A 17,188-nucleotide genomic window follows, 5' to 3' on the forward strand; every position below is an offset into this window, starting at 1 on the left:
TACAAAATCAAGTTGATTGGCTGTTCAAAAACCTGACTTACATGCATAAACTAGAAGTTCTCAACATATTTGTACGGGTGGGATTTAAAATGTGTTTTTACCAACTTGAGATAGTTAAATTGAATTTCGACAAATATTGCTGCATCAGGGGGGAAATGTCACTGTGGCCATATGTAGTAATACTCTACACTGAAGACCCTACGATCTTGTAAAAGTGCTTGAAATTAGATGCAAGTCTTCTTGATTGCATTGTGTGATCCTCATTTTCATTTGTGTACATAACGGTGACGAATGATGGTTACTTTAAAGGAACAAGGAAATTGAAATAGTTTTATAAATTTTACTAAAACCCTTGAAATCTTTGGGTTTCAATTAACCTTTTTATTTCAATTTTAACCTGTATTTTCATGCTTTACTGGTTTTTATGCTAATACGTATTTGCATATTCTTTAGCAGAACTATGATGCCATCCAAGGCACTGAAGCTTAGTGTTGCACCGATTTGTGCACAGAAAATATCTAGATTTTTTAACCACCGCCATGCAAGAGTTCATTTTCTTTTGCAATTTATTGCTGTGTGAGTATATGGCAACAATCCAGCAAAAATCCTTTTCACAGAAATGTCAATTTTTAATGTTTGAAAAAGTACACCGTTCAGTTCTCGTAACTCAAAAAAGATATCAGTCTTCATACATGGAAGAAGAGTAGAGAGATACACAAAAAGTGATTCTAAGAAAAACTCTTTTCCTGGATCCTAAATGACTCTGACAGTAACGTTTTTCTGTTAATGTTTTAGGTGTGTAAATGTACTCGTCAGAGATGTATTCAGAATTTCCCTCGATGCAAGAAGAGTTTCCTGATGAGTGATATGCGTGTAAACTTCTTCGCTTGAATTTAACACTAATGGACATCGTTTAGCTAAAAGACCAGTCATGTAATATTCAGCCTTAATTTTTTACTGTATGGCATTGTTACTGAAGACTTAAAAGTAAAAGTTTCTAAAAATTAAATATGAAATGAAGTGACTATTATTTTATCCATGATTACGTTACCCAAAAGACTCGTTTTCTTCCAGCTCTTTAGCCAAGTCTGATAATAAACTATCAAGTACATAAACCAATCCGTCGCTTCAGTTACTTGATTTGCCTATAATGTTATATCGCTCATTTAATCAGATAGTCAAATTATTTCATTTACTTATTGTTGTTTCCATGGTAGCATAAATAGCGCCCTCAGAAAAAACAATTGAAACCTGCTGCGCCATGTTGAAGATAAGTGAAATCATGGATCCATGGTGAAATACAGCAGGGTAATAGTAACGAGTATTTTTAAATTGTTTTTATGGATTATGAGCCTGAGACATCAGAAATATTCCATTGTTGGCATAATAAATATCCAGGTAATCGCATAAAAATTATGTCAAGAATGTAGAATATGCAGCTTTATCATATTGTTAGTGTGCTGCTGGTTGATTAGTTTCAAGAAATTCTTCAACAGGGTTGAGCTAATGAAACCTAGGAAGGACGGATTCCAACTGGCATCAACACTAACAGAGATTAACCCTAACGGAGGTCAACCCTAACAGAGGTCAACCCTAACGGAGGTCAACCCTAACAGAGGTCGACCCTAACAGAGGGCAGCCCTAATGGAGACTAACCGTAATAGAGGCCAACCCTAACAGAGGTCAACCCTAACGGAGGTCAACCCTAACGGAGGGCAGCCCTAATGGAGACTAACCGCAATAGAGGCCAACCCTAACCGGGGGTGGGGGGAGGGCGGGGGAGGGTTCAAGCATTGATGGTCAAGAACAGCCGCGCACACTAAGCCATGGATATGCACAGGTGACTGAAAGCTCTCGAAGCACTGTCCGTGGTGATTTGTTCCACTCATGTTTTGGAAGTGCCTATTTTGGGCTCAGGTTTTCAACTCGGGCTGCTGGCGAGCCTGTCTGTCAAATGGAGCATTTTTCGTCTACGGTGAGATTTCACGTCAAAGCATGGCCGAAATTCTATGTCTTTCGTGCACTTAACCTCTTTCGTTGGCAGTGCCTGGCCAAAGGGGTAACCCTCCCATATCAGTAGGATCAGGTAGTTGAAGTTGCTCATGTGGAAAAGTGTAATTTTCATATGCTGATTGCACACTCTGTTTGCACTAGCAGTAAGTGCATATAGGCAGTCTGTGCATGGAGGTACACATCTGCTATTGGCTGACCTTGAGAATTGTCTCCCCATGAACAGCCATTGAACGAATTTTGGAAGTTTTCATTTTAGGAGATACAGTTGAAAAATGTTCCTATGTGCCCGTGAAAGTTTGAAGGTTGCCACTTGAAATGAGGCTGCTAGCAGACTTTGGAAAAATCACTTTTTGTGAGTTGATTTTGTTTTGTGGAAATGATTAAAAATAATAATTGGTTAACCCAAAAAAAATTGAAAAGAAATTGAAAGATTAAGGACCATAGAATGATTTAATTTGTGTTTCAGAAACCTCAGGGATGTTAGTATGCATGTTATTGGCCCCTGAACAATGCCGATTTTACAATGTGTTCCCTTGGGCTTGAAATAAAGGACTGCACCCGGATGAGCAGGTGCTTCTGCTCTTGGTGGATAACGGTGACATTTAATCTTACAACACAAACAATAAAAGAATGTCATAGCGCCATCTAGTGGACTAAAAAGACTACAATGAGAGCCCTCACCGTGGCAAGAAACGAAAGTATCATTTTCCAATTTCATGAACATAACTTCTTTCCTCCCCTTTCACGCTCCTCTTTCGTTCCTTTAATGTACTTGGCAATAATCAGACACTGGTTGGCACTGTTACTTGTAGAGTTAAAAGGAAATGTACCTCAAAATTCCTCTTGGCGAGGAGACCCATAGCCTTTGATCAAGGCGCCCGCGGTGAAATGGATAGTCGCTCAAGCTGCAGGGGACTAGTTTAAGCACCAAATCAACGCACGAAGAAAGACTACACGACGAACCGTACGTACGGTTCGTCGTGTAGTCTGTCTTTGAGTGCGTACCCGCGTGCGCACTCGGCACGCACAGTCCACGCGACACACTCAGCTCGGCTACTGTACATGTATGCCTGTGCATGCATGGTTAATTTCGGGCGTGCGTGCAGTTCGTCGTGTTGCGCAGGCGTGGACCTCTGGACCATACATAGCGTGGACGTCTGCACAAAAGAAGTCCACATAATGTAGGGTGCAATGGCGTTGTGTGGACTCACAATGTTTTCCCCTCTGCGAAAAGCAGTTTCAGATGCATTTTGGGGTCAAGGTTATTCGTGGCAAACTGAAGAGGAACAGTCCAGGAAGTCGTCATCCAAAATACAGCTCGAAGGAGTTATCCTAGTTGGAGAAAAAAGGGGATGTTCCTCAAGTTACTTAACCACACGAGAACAAAGGAATGTCCACATTTTGCATGTAAACAGGTATCTTTGTCCTTTCTGCGTTGGTTGGTGCTTAAACTAGTCTCCTCCGGCTAGCTCCTCGCTTTTGAGAGACTATCCATTTCGCCGCGGACGCCTTGTTCTAAGGCTAGGAGACCCAGAGTTCTAGGTATAAATAAATTGCATGAGAGAACACACGACGAAGTTGCACATGCTTACAATAACAGACACAGGTGAGGAAAAGGCTTCCCCCAAGAGACCCACTCTGCACGCGAAACCTTTCACCTAATTCGGAATTGAACTCATGTCATAACAAATATGTGCGTACACGGTCTGTTGTTTGTTGAACTTTGTGATGTAAAGAGAAGCTTCAGGCTCAATATCATCTGACGTGTGTGGATGATATAAATAAGCGGTGTGGTTGTGCGCTATCATAATACAGACTTGCACTGCTGAAGTCAAACATGGCTGGTCAAAATTCTGCCCCGAGTTTCCTCTCCTTCGCTCAGAACGCACTCAATCTCCAATCTGCAGCCATCTTCCTGTTGATCTTCCTCGTGGTCTTGAAGCTATTCCGACGTCCGAAGAACCTTCCCCCGGGACCCCGGCAATGGCCTGTCATCGGCAACTTCCCGGCAGTGGTTAGGTCAGGGAAACATCTCCACGAGGTGCTGGCGGAGTGGGCCAAGCGGTACGGCAGTGTCATGTCGGTTCACCTGAACCCAGCACATGGTTCATCCGTCGTTGTCAGCGACATTGGCATCGCCAAGGAGTTGCTGTCGAGACAAAGGGTGCAACACATTGACAGGGCCGCGATTCCACTGATGAAAGAAGTCATAGACATACGAGGTAGGGACTGGATGGGAGGACAAGGCTTGGCCTAGTCTTGCCACCAAGCAGTAGTGAGGTTTATTGGGCCCCATTTCAATCTGGGAAGAATAGAGGGGGTTAAAAGGGGAGAGTTTGTTTTGCTGAGTCTCAATTTCATGAAAAGACCAAGAAAACGTAGTTGCAATTCTAAATACGTGCGAAAGAGCGCACAAATATCGAACGTGAGACTGCACGTATAATATAGGCAGCCCACTGATACAAGTTCCTGCTTGTCGAGTGCAGTGGTCGTTAACAACACACCGACTCGGAATGAGGTCTATCGAAGAAGAAAATGTGCTCAGCAGGTATTGGGTCACTGAACAATGAGGCAAAAACTTGTAAACTGTTATCACAAGTCGACGACCCAATTCACTGATTAATTTAGATGTGTTTGAAATTGACGAATCACAGGCACCTGATATTTGTTTCAAAACAGGGAGCTTTCTTTGGGGAGCAGGCGAGCCTGCCAAAGAACACAGGCGCTTCGGCCTCAGCGCCCTTCGAAAGTTGGGGGTCGGCAAGAAAAATCTGGAGCACAGAATCAACGAAGAGGCTCGATACCTAGTCGAACGTATCGAGGCTGAAAAGAATCGACCCTTTGATCTGAACCTCCCCATCCACAACGCTGTGTCAAACACTGTCTGCTCCATAAGTTTTGGGTTCCGCTTTGACTACGACGACCCGAAACTGAAGAAGTTACTGGAAAGTCTGGAGATTATTTCCAAGATGGGAATTGAGATATTGGGAAACACTTTTCCCTTTCTCTACCACACTCCTTTTTTTGCAAAAAAGAGAGAATGGGTCAACTTTCTCAGAGATACTATTACCCAAATAGTTCGGGTAAGCACGTTTTATTCGACGTAAAACTCTATGACAGTATTTTTTATTTTATATATTTATTTATTTATTTATTTTTTTTGGGGGGGGAGGGGCAACAGTGACAGTGTCCCGTAGCCTGTTAAGCTTTTATGATGCCTAGGTAAAACTACATGTTAGAGCTTTTTACTGCTTTTGGAGGGAAAGGGAATCTAAATATTAGTCCCTTAAATCTGCCATTGGATTTCCTTGCGTCGGATGGTCAAATTTTCCTTACAGCCAATTAGAAACTGAATTTTAAAAACAAATTTCATGACAAAATATCTCATCAAATTGATCCAGGATCACCAAAGCTCCTTTGACGAGAACGACCTCCGGGACATCATTGACATGCGCATCGCCGACATCAAAGAAAAAGAGCAGCAAGGATCTGGGGTGGGCACGGGTCCCGCCCTGACCGAAGAGATCTGGCTTGGTATCCTGGACTTGTTTGGCGCTGGCACAGAAACGACTGCAAGTACCGTACTCTGGCTGATATCCTTCGTGCTCAAGTACCCTGAAGTGCAAGAAAAGGTACCAAAAAGTACAAGTAATGTTAGAGAACATATTCAACCTTTTGATAAAATTGTGTTGATACTTACGTTATGTTAAATCATCGTTTATCGTGGCTTTTATACAGTAGTACTACAATTGAATTGTGGAGTTCGAACAATCCTAACTTCAAAATGTTTTAAACACTCCATCATAACATTTTGACAGAATAACGTAAATATAAACGTCCAAATTGGCAAAGGTTTGTAAGAATCAGTTTGCAATCAATTCTGAAGTTTTCAGTGATGAGTTTAAATCAAAATGTAATGACTTCATTCCATACTGTATTAATTTCACACCCTCAATTTATTTTCAAAGAACATCCACTCAGAGAGATTAGAACTGGGGTTACAAGTTATAATGTGGGAAAGATAAGGGGCCAATGCTATCAGGCTAACAGCATCAACTAATCATATACTTACCTCGTTGTCTGATTAATAACTGTGGCATGCAGATCCAGCAAGAGATATATGAAGTGGTGGGAAGTGACCGTCAGCCATCTTGCGAAGACCGTCCCAGCATGCCCTACACCAACGCGGTCATCAATGAAGTACTACGCATGCGTCCCCCAGGGGTCTTTACTTTACCTTATGTGACGACAGAAGAGTTTGAATTGAGTGGATACACTATTCCCAAGGGAATAGGTGAGATTATTACCTCGATCCCATCGTTCCATGTATAACAGCAATGGTTATGACTAAGTTTTTTGAGTTATAATCAGATACGTATAGTGGACTCCAAGCTACAAAATTCTATTCCCAGGTAACATTGATATAATACCATTAACAGTTACCAATGACCGATTTTTATAATTGAATTATAAACAGGTGTGATCATAAATCTGTGGGCGATGATGAACGACCCCAAGGTTTGGGATCGACCAGAAGACTTCAATCCTGGACGTTTCCTGAGCAAAGACGGCAAGACAATGATCCAGCACGAAACCTTCATACCATTCTCAACGGGTAGGCCTATGTTCGGAGAAGAAAGTTCTTCTTCAAATTCTTTGAGTTCAGGTTTTTCCGCTGCTGTAAATACGGAATATGCATCAACATTGATATCATATTATACAATGCGCCACCATGAGGTCATTTTGGACAAGACGTATAATTTCGCAAGAGCATTGTGGGTAACTTTACTGGACTAAATCAAGTGGACGCGTTCAGGTTAAACATGGAGCTTAAAAATGCAAGTCTCTTTGTGTTATTGGAAAACTACGAAAGCCCGTTAGTGCCACTACCTTTTTAATTTCTACAGCAGCTGTTTATATAGTTAAAAAAAAATAGGTATATGTCACAGGTGAACGTTTGGTTTTGCTCTGTAGAATTAGTCGCTCCTCGTCGACCAGATTTCTTTCTCCTGATTTTCCTTTACTCTTTTCGCTTTAACCAGGTCGTCGGAGTTGTCTGGGTGAAGGGCTGGCCAAGACTGAAGTGTTCCTCTTCGCTACTAACCTCTTCCAGCGGTTCACATTTAAGCTAACGCCAGGGGCGCCTACACCACCATTGAAAGGGATCAGTCGTTTCACCTTTATTCCGGAGCCGTTTAGAGTATGTGCAGTTAAACGCTAGATCCGATAAAGTGCATTAAAAGGACCTTAGAGGTTGAAATTCTCTAAAATGACAGAAGTGGACCGTAAGATCAGTCTGGAATATTGCCATACTTGGACGGCCTATTACGTCACAATTCTGGTGCAATTTGACCAATCACAAGGACGTCGTTCTAGCAGCGTGCAACGGATCGTATGGGTGTTTCCATGTTGCGGGATGCTTTTCTTAAAACGTTGCCACATATGGAAAAACAAATTTCAATTGGAAAATCTTGATTAGCTGTTCAAAAACCTGACTACATGAAGTGCTAAAACACGTTTGTACCGGTGGGATTTAAAACGTGTCGTTGCCAACTTGAGATATTTAAAATTGAATTTCGACAAATATTGCTGCATCAGGGGGGAAATGTCACTGTGGCCATATGTAGTAATACTCTACACGGAAGATCCTACGATCTTGTAAAAATGCTTGAAATTAAATGCAAGTCCTTTTTACTGCATTGTGTACTCCTTATTTTCATTTGTATACTTAAGGGTGACGAATGATGGTTACTCAATATGACTCTAAGAGTAACGTTTTTCTGTGAATGTTTTCGGTGTGTAAATGTACTAATCAGAGATGTATTCAGAATTTCCCTCTATACAAGAAGAGTTTCCTGATGAGTGATATGCGTATAAATTTCTTCGCTTGAATTTAACACTAAGGGCGTCGTTTAGCCAAACGTCCAGTCATATAATGCGCAACCTTAATTTATTTACTGTATGGCATTGTTACTGAAGACTTAAAGGTAAAGGTTTCTTAACATTAAAAATAAAATGAAGCGACTTTTGCTTTATCCATGATTACCAAAAGACTCGTTTTCTTCCAGCTCTTTAGCCAAGTCTGTTAATAAACTATCAAGTATATAAATCAATCCATCGCTCCATTTTCTTGATTTTCCTTTAGTGTTATATCGCTCATTTAATCGGATAGTCAAATTATTTCATTTATTTATTGTTTCCATTGTAGCATAAATAGCGCCCTCAGGAAAAAAGATTGTATCCCGCTGCGCCATGTTGGATATAAGTGAAATACAGCAGGGTAATCGTTACGAGTATTTTCAAATTGTTTATATGGATTATGAGCCTGAGACATCAGAAATATTCCATTGTTGGCATGATAAATATCCAGGTAATCGCATGAGAACTATGTCAAGTATGTAGAACATACAGCTTTAATTAACCCTAACAGAGACTAACCCTAACAGAGGTCAACCCTAACGGAGGTCAACCCTAATGGAGACTAACCGTAATAGAGGCCAACCCTAACCGGGGGTGGGGGGAGGGCGGGGTAGGGTTCAAGCATTGATGGTCAAGAACAGCCGCGCACACTAAGCCATGGATATGCACAGGTGACTGAAAGCTCTCGAAGCACTGTCCGTGGTGATTTGTTCCACTCATGTTTTGGAAGTGCCTATTTTGGGCTCAGGTTTTCAACTCGGGCTGCTGGCGAGCCTGTATGTCAACTGGAGTATTTTCCGTCTAGCTGTGAGTTTTCAAAGCATGGCCGAAATTCATTGTTTTACTGAGTCGTGTTTCAGAAACCTCGGTGAAGTCAGTATGCATGTTATTGGCCCCTGAACAATGCCGATTTTACAATGTTTTCGCTTGGGCTTTAAATAGTGGACTACACCCCGGTGAGCGGGTGCGTCTGCTCTAGGTAGATAGCGGTGACATTTAATCTTGAAACACAAACAATTAAAGAATGTCATAGCGCCATCTAGTGGGCTAAAAAGACTATAACGAAGGCCCTCACTGTGGCAAGAAACGAAAGTATATAACATTTTCCAATTTCATGAACATAACTTCTTTCCTCCCCTATCACGCTCCTCTTTCGTTCCTTTAATGTATTTGGCAATAATCAGTCACTAGTTGGCACTGTTACTTGTAGAACTAAAAGGTACTGTTTCTCTGCATAAGAATGCCTTACGTCTTTTTTAGGCAGTATTTTTGCTAATTACTTGATATTTTTTTTTACAGCCAACTGTAATCACCTCCCATCATATCCTAACTCTGTTCACGCTGAAGAGCCTGGTTCACCGTAAACAGAGTACCAGTATACCCCAGCCGGGGTCTGGCCAAGTCACTTTGCAATGTGTAGAATTCCAAATGGTAGTCATAAAGGATTGTTTACGCAAGCGCTGTCTTGCTTGCCCGGCCCAGCTTGTGACCCCTAAACGACCCCGTAAAGGCCGTCGGGCCTCTTTATCTTAGAAGCTTTGCGGCTTATAAAAGAAGGCACGCGGTGCCTGGCCCTGGGTAATTCTAGATATACTTTGGCGCAGAGTGGGTTATAAGTCTACGGCTATTTCATGTGGCTTGTTGAGGAAAGAGAGAACAGCAGCTGGGTTTAAGCTTACTACCTTTTCCTGTGGTTTCTTTGTGGCGAGACCGTAATGCAGGGATGCACGACGACGAAGTTGCACGTGCTTACAAGAACGAACACAGGTGGGGAAAAGGCTTCACCCAAAAGACCCACTCTGCACGCGAAACCTTTCACCTATTTCGGCAACTGATTAAATATTTCTTTTTGTGTTTTCCCAACAGAACTTGAACTTTTGAGTCAGCTTGCAACAATAATAGATTTCTTATGCATGATATGGATAAACCATGTTCATTTCCGCTTGTTTACTGCATGTCTTTCAGCTTAACTTCCATTATATGTGAGGGATGTTTTGCTGTTAATTGAGTTCAACAGCAGAAGTGAGCACATTTTAAGACAATCCTGGAAAAGGATGTGAATTTTTCAGCATGTCATGGGAATTTCTTATTACAACTTTCACTGTACTCAGCCTGAATTAAGCGATTCTGGAATTAGTTCATAATTTGGCAGAATTCTAAAAAAGTTACGTGCAGAAAAACAGGACCAAACACCATGGAAACTAGTCATCAGTTTAGTGGGCTGCAGTTTTATGTTAAACGCAAGTTATTATTTTGACACATAGGCCTAGCATATACACTAATCGGATGAAATAACCGGGGCCATCAAAATCGTGAAAGTCTAGTGCACATACATGTACTTCGAGTACACATCAGTGTCTGCCCATATTAATTCCAGAAGACACCCGGGCGCGATCGAAGAATGTTACGAGCCCGAACCAAGACTTGAAAAGGCGAGATTTTCTTGGTAACGGGGGCTCCTTCGGTCGGAAGAAAATGCACGCGTTAAGATCACGCGTTAAGATCGCTACCAACAAAATGAACTCTCCCGACCAATGTTGCTCTTTTCAACCGATGAGCGGGTGCCCTGATCTCGGTGGATAATGGTGACTTTTAACCTAGCTACACTTAACAATAAAAGAATGTCATAGCGCCATCTAGTGGGCTATAAAGACTATAATGAGGGCCCTTGCTGTGGCTAGAAACGAAAGTAACATTTTCCAGTTTCATGAACATAATTTCTCTTATGTTCCTTTAATGTATTTGACTCGGACAACAATCAGACACTATATGGCCTCGTTACTTGTAGAATTCAAAGGACAGTTCTGACCGTTAAGTTCTCAGTATAGGTAAATTGCACTTGCAATGCACGACCAAGACGTTGCGCATGCTTTAGTACAATAACAGACACAGGTGAGGAAAAGGCTTCCCCCAAGAGACCCACTCTGCACGCAAAACCTTTCACCTAATTCGGAATTGAACTCATGTCATAAGAAATGTGAAATATACACGGTCTGTTGTCGTTGAACTTTGTGATGTGAAGAGAAGCTTCAGGCTCAATGTCTTCTGACGTGTGTGGAGGGTATAAATAAGCGGTGTGGTTGTGCGCTATCACAATACAGACTTGCACTACTGAAGTCAAACATGGCTGGTCAAAATTCTGCCCCGAGTTTCCTCTCCTTCGCCCAGACTGCTCTAAATCTGCAATCTGCAGCCATCTTCCTGTTGATCTTCGTCGTGGTCTTGAAGCTAGTCCGACGTCCGAGGAACCTTCCCCCGGGGCCCAGGCAATGGCCTGTCCTCGGAAACTACCTGGCATTGGTTAGATCAGGGAAACTTCAACACGAGGTGCTGGCGGAGTGGGCCCGGCGGTACGGCGGCGTCATGTCGGTTCACCTGACCCCGGCACGGGGTCCATCCGTCGTTGTGAGCGACATTGGCATCGCCAAGGAGTTGCTGCAGTCGAAACAAAGGGAGCGCCACATTGACAGGGCCGCGATTCCATTGATGAAAGAAGTCACAGACATACGAGGTAGGGACTGGATGGGAGGACAAGGCTTGGCCTAGTCTTGTTTCCAGGCAGTAGTGAGGTTTATTGGGCCCCATTTCAATCTGGGAGGCACGAAGGGGGTTAAAAGAGAAAAGGGAAAAGTTTGTTTTCCTGAGCCTAAATTTCATGAGAAAACCAAGGAAAAAGTTGTTGGAAATTTAAACACGGACGAAAGAGTGCAAAGGTATCGAACTCACTACTGTACGTATAGGGAAGCAGCCCACTTCGATGACGTCATGATCCTTGCCTGACTTCCCCCACATGCACATTGCCCCCCCCCCCCAACGTACGTGGGAAAAAATGTAGTGAGGAAATTCACAAAAGCGTTTCTCAGAAACAAAATCAGCAACTGAAATGAAATTTCAGGGCAGATAAGACTGATATCCCAGGTCACTATCTGCAACAAATAAATGAAAACGGTTGATTGGTTTTTGAGTTGTGACCTTAACTTTCGAGCAATCTCTCCAGCTTCCCATCGGTGCTTGGGCGGAAAGTGCTTGGTCGGCCGTGGACGGCTTTGTGTCCACTTCGCTCGATAACAATCGGAATGCAGATTTAGCCTATGTATGGCTGTATTCGTATATGTGTACATTGATGTTTGTGTACATAAAAGGTGTTTATCACATCTACATGTTTTTATTGTTATTAGTGTATGTACAGTACATGTATGCATATTTTCATAGAAAAGCCGGCTGTTCATGTATTTCACGGTTAGTTTCTCTCTCATTTGATGCCCTGAAGGAATACCTTTGGGTGAAAGGAATTCACTGTTTTTGTTATTCCATATTTTTAGTTGAACTACAAATAGAACTAATTACTTTTGTATAAAAAAATGTAAAATACACAACTGTTGGGTGCAGGCATCACCAGTCTGACCATGGTCATTGTCCAATATAATACAAATAAGGATCGCAGTGCCACATTAATAATTATCTCATCAATCACTGAATTTAATTTCATTTGTAAAAACGTAACATACTAATACCATAAATTAGTAGGCCTACATGTGCATTGTAAAGCCTGTTATCATAACATGTACAGTATCTCAAACATGCATCACCAAAATGGAACCTGATATTATTTAGAAGTTGTAAAAAAGAATGCAACTATATATATGTACATGTACACGTATAATTAATTTATTCAGCAATAATTTTGATCAGAAATTGTTCACAACATCACGGTTCAGTACTATGATGCCAGTCAGTCTGAATGAGTCAAAAAAAGATTCGTAAATCCTTCAATAGCCTGATTTTGTACCATTTCGTGTTAATTAATTATGCAAATTGGAAGTTTAATTAACAGTAAACTACTGATTTTTTTCCTACCAGTGGAGGAATGCATAGCCTACTTGGCAAGTCTGCCAAATATGGATGAAAAAAAAAAAAACCATCATGGAGATATTATAGAAACTGTGACGGATGTGTTATTTTCCTTGGTGCCGTGGTCATTATTAACAAAATCAAAGGATAACCTTTGACCTCTGTGCAGAAAATGAAGCCATTTTGTCTACCTTTACAATTCATGTATCTTCGGAACCCCTAGGCCGATTTCCAATATTTTTTACAGATTCTGAATCCTGAATTCATGCCCTTTCAAACTGGCTAAAATGTATTGCCTGAAATTATGAACAACAAATCATGAAAAAACAAATAACAGACACAGTTTCCGCCTGTCGGGTGCAGTGCTCGTTAACAACACACCGATTTGTAATGAGGTCTATCGAAGAAGAAACTGTGCTCAGCAGGTCACTGAACAATGAGGCAAAAACTTGTAAACTGTTAGCACAAGTCGACGACCCAATTCACTGATTAATTTACAAGGGTTTGAAATTGACCAATTACAGGCATCTGATATTTGTTTCAAAACAGGGAGCTTTCTTTTTGGAGCAGGCGAGTCTGCCAAGGAACACAGGCGTTTTGGGCTCACCGCCTTTCGAAAAATGGGAGTCGGCAAGAAAAGTCTGGAGCACAGGATCAACGAAGAGGCTCGATACCTAGTCGAACGTATCGAGGCTGAAAAGAATCGACCCTTTGATCCAAGCCACCCCATCCACAACGCCGTGTCCAACATCATCTGCTCCATAAGTTTTGGGTTCCGCTTTGATTACGACGACCAGAAACTGAAGAAGTTACTGGACAGTCTGGATATTTTTTCCAAGATGGGAATTGAGGTATTGGGAAATAAGTTTCCCTTTCTATACTACACTCCTTTTTTTGCGAAAAAGAGGGAATGTGTCAACTTTCTCAGAGATACAGTTATCCAAATAGTTCAGGTAAGCATGTTTTACTGAATGTACAACTCAACGATAGTTTTTTTTTGGGGGGGGGGTTTAACAATGACAGTTTCCCGTAACCTGTTAAGTTTTTATGGTGCTTGGTTAAGACTAAATTTTAGAGCTTTTTACTGCTTTTGGAGGGAAAGAGAATCTAAATTGTAGTCCCTTAAATCTGCCATTGGATTCCTTGCGTCTGGTGCATGTTTAGATTCTCCTTACACCTAATTCGAAACTGAAGTGTAAAATACAAAATTTACGACAAAATACCTTATTGAATTGATCCAGGATCACCAAAGCTCCTATGACGAGAACGACCTCCGGGACATCATTGACATGCGCATCGCCGACATCAAAGAAAAGGAACAGCAAGGATCTGGGTTGGGCACGGGGCCCGGCCTGACCGAAGAGATCTGGCTTGGTATCCTGGACTTGTTTGGCGCTGGCACAGATACGACTTCAAGTACCTTGCTCTGGCTGATATCCTTCGTGCTCAAGTACCCTGAAGTGCAAGAAAAGGTAGCAAAAAAATGTAATGTTGGAGTAGGCATTCAACTTTTGATAAATTGTTTTATACTCACGTTATGTGAAATCATCTTTTATCGTGGCTTTTATACAGTAGTGATAGGCATATAATGTTGAACTGCGGCGCTCAAATAATCCAAACTTATAATTTTTAAACATTGCATAATAACATTTTGACAGAATAACGTTAATCTAATCCTCAAAATTGGCAAAGGTTTTTTAGAATCACTTTGCGACGGATTATCAATTCTGAAGTTTTCAGTGATGAGTTTAGATCAAAATGAAATGACTTCATTCCGTACCGTTTTAATTTCACATCATCAATGTATTTTCACGCAACATCCACGCAGAGAGATTAGAACTGGGGTTACAAGTTATAAAGTGGGAAAGATAAGAGGCCAATGTTATCAGGCAAACAGCATCAACTAATCATATACTTACCTCGTTGTCTGATTAATAACTGTGGCATGCAGATCCAGCAAGAGATATATGAAGTGGTGGGAAGTGACCGTCAGCCGTCTTGCGAAGACCGCCCCAGCATGCCCTACACCAACGCGGTCATCAATGAAGTACAACGCATGCGTCCCGCGGGGGTCTTTACTTTACCTTATGTGACGACAGAAGAGTTTGAATTGAGCGGATACACTATTCCCAAGGGAATAGGTAAGATTATTACCTCGATCCCGTCGTTCCATGTATAACAGCAATGGTTATGACTAAGTTTTTTTTAGTTATAATCAGATACACGTATAGTGGTCTCCAAGCTACGAAATTCCATCCAGAGGCAACATCGATATAATACCATTAACAGTTACCAATGACCGATTTTTATGATTGAATTATAACAGGTGTGATCATAAATCTGTGGGCGATGATGAACGATCCCAAGGTTTGGGATCGACCAGACGAGTTCAACCCCGGACGTTTCCTGAGCAAAAACGGCAAGACAATGATCCAGCACGAAACCTTCATACCATTCTCAACAGGTAGGCCTATTCTTGGAGAAGAAACTTATGCTTCAAATTCTTTGAGTGTCCGCTGCTGTAAATATGGAACATGCATCAATCTTTATATCATATTATAACAATGCACCACCCTGAGGTCACTTTGGAGAAGTCGCATTGCGCAAGAGTCTTGTGGGGTATCGTACTGGACTTAATCAGGGTAACGCGTTCAGCTTAAACATGGAGCTTGAAAATGCAAGTCTCTTTGTGTTATTGGAAAACTACGAAAGTCCATTAGTGCCACCGCTATTTATATTTTCAAAAGCAGTTATTTTTATTTTCCAGAGCAGCTGTGTTTATTTTCCCCAACAGGTATCTTTTCGTAAAATACGGATATCGAATATGGGTATTGCACAATAGTGCGCCTCCAAGAGTTTGCGACGCGTTGGCCAATCACAATGCGCGCAACCTGTCGACCCAATGCGCGTGTGGAAAGGGTTGACAGATTTCGTGCCTTGTGGTTGGTCAACGTGTTGCAATCTCTTGGAGGGCACTATTGTGAATCGCCCGTATTACGTTGGTTCATACACTCTACGCAAGATGTGACAATGTGTCAAAAGTGAACGCTTGCTAGCGCTCTGTAGCATTAGACGATTCTAGTCGACCAGACATCTTTCTTTCCAGGTTTTTATTTACTCCCTTCTCTTTAACCAGGTCGTCGGAGTTGTCTGGGTGAAGGGCTGGCCAAGATGGAACTGTTCCTTTTCGCTACTAACCTCTTCCAGCTGTTCACATTTAAGCTACCGCCAGGGGCGCCTACACCACCATTGAAGGGGATCAGTCGTTTCACCTTTATTCCGGAGCCGTTTAGAGTATGTGCAGTTAAACGCTAGATCTGATAAAGGGCATTCAAAGGACCTTAGAGGTTGAAATTCTCTAAAATGACAGAAGTGGACCGTCAGATCAGTCTGGGGTATTACCATACTTGGACGGCCTATTACGTCACAAGTCTGGTGCAATTTGACCAATCACAATTAAGGCTTGTTCTTGCAGCCTGCAACGGATCGTATGGGTGTTTCCATGTTGCGGGATGCTTTTCTTAAATGTTGCCACATATAGAACCGAAAAGTTTCAATTGCAAAATCTTGAATGGCTGTTCAAAAAACGTGACTACATACATGCAGAAACTAGAAGTGCTAAAACACATTTGTACCAATGGGATTTAAAATGCGTGGTTGCCAACTTGAGATATTTAAAATTGAATTTCGACAAATATTGCTGCATCAGGGGGGAAATGTCGCTGTGGCCATATGTAGTAATACTCTACACGGAAGATCCTACGATCTTGTAAAAATGCTTGAAATTAGATGCAAGTCCTTTTTACTGCATTGTGTACTCCTTATTTTCATTTGTATACTTAAGGGTGACGAATGATGGTTACTCATATGACTCTAAGAGTAACGTTTTTCTGTGAATGTTTTCGGTGCGTTTAATGTACTAATCAGAGATGTATTCAGAATTTCCCTCTATACAAGAAGAGTTTCCTGATGAGTGATATGCGTATAAATTTCTTCGCTTGAATTTAACACTACAAACACAACACGTTGTTTAGCTAAAAGTCCAGTCATATAATACTCAGCCTTAATTTTTTTACTGCATGGCACTGTTACTGAAGACTTACATGTAAAGCTTTGTTAAAATTTATTTATCCATGATTACCAAAAGACTCGTTTTCGTCCACCTTTTTAGCCAAGTATGTTAATAAACTATCAAGTATATAAATAAATTCGTCGCTTCCGTTTCTTGATTTGCCTTTAGTGTTATGTCGCTCATTTAATTAGATAGCCAAATTATTTCATTTACTTGTTTTTTCCATTGTAGCATAAGTAGCGCCCTCAGGAAAAAAATTATAACCTGCTGCGCCATGTTGGAGACAAGTGAAATAAAGCAGGTTAATTGTTACCAATATTTTCAAATTAATTT

At 41.4% G+C, this 17,188-nt stretch overlaps 2 protein-coding genes across 2 annotated transcripts; both read left to right on the forward strand.

The window, feature by feature from the left end:
* The first annotated feature begins 3,768 nt into the window (after positions 1–3,768).
* Positions 3,769–8,126, forward strand: LOC110977589 (cytochrome P450 2J4-like). The gene is made up of 6 exons (XM_022231842.2): positions 3,769–4,235; positions 4,693–5,096; positions 5,415–5,645; positions 6,118–6,307; positions 6,491–6,628; positions 7,056–8,126. Exons 1-6 carry the CDS (start codon positions 3,851–3,853, stop codon positions 7,232–7,234), a joined length of 1,527 nt encoding a protein of 508 aa, XP_022087534.2. The 5' UTR covers positions 3,769–3,850; the 3' UTR covers positions 7,235–8,126.
* Positions 8,127–10,952: 2,826 nt separating this feature from the next.
* Positions 10,953–16,098, forward strand: LOC110977588 (cytochrome P450 2U1-like). Its single transcript, XM_022231841.2, has 6 exons — positions 10,953–11,443; positions 13,333–13,736; positions 14,025–14,255; positions 14,735–14,924; positions 15,110–15,247; positions 15,920–16,098. Exons 1-6 carry the CDS (start codon positions 11,056–11,058, stop codon positions 16,096–16,098), a joined length of 1,530 nt encoding a protein of 509 aa, XP_022087533.2. The 5' UTR covers positions 10,953–11,055.
* The last annotated feature ends 1,090 nt before the right edge of the window (positions 16,099–17,188 follow it).

The sequence above is a fragment of the Acanthaster planci genome, linkage group LG19 (assembly GCF_054643075.1).
Source record: "Acanthaster planci isolate LZ-2023a linkage group LG19, COTS_SCS, whole genome shotgun sequence".
NCBI classification, from domain to species: domain Eukaryota; kingdom Metazoa; phylum Echinodermata; class Asteroidea; order Valvatida; family Acanthasteridae; genus Acanthaster; species Acanthaster planci.

Bases quoted from the DNA above. Each gene is read 5' to 3' on its own strand.
- LOC110977589 (XM_022231842.2), top strand. From the start codon at position 3,851: ATGGCTGGTCAAAATTCTGCCCCGAGTTTCCTCTCCTTCGCTCAGAAC. The intron at 5,097-5,414 runs GTAAGCACGTTT...AAATTGATCCAG, and splicing joins CTATTACCCAAATAGTTCGG to GATCACCAAAGCTCCTTTGA. The intron at 6,308-6,490 runs GTGAGATTATTA...AATTATAAACAG, and splicing joins CACTATTCCCAAGGGAATAG to GTGTGATCATAAATCTGTGG.
- LOC110977588 (XM_022231841.2), top strand. From the start codon at position 11,056: ATGGCTGGTCAAAATTCTGCCCCGAGTTTCCTCTCCTTCGCCCAGACT. The intron at 11,444-13,332 runs GTAGGGACTGGA...GTTTCAAAACAG, and splicing joins AGAAGTCACAGACATACGAG to GGAGCTTTCTTTTTGGAGCA. The intron at 14,925-15,109 runs GTAAGATTATTA...GAATTATAACAG, and splicing joins CACTATTCCCAAGGGAATAG to GTGTGATCATAAATCTGTGG.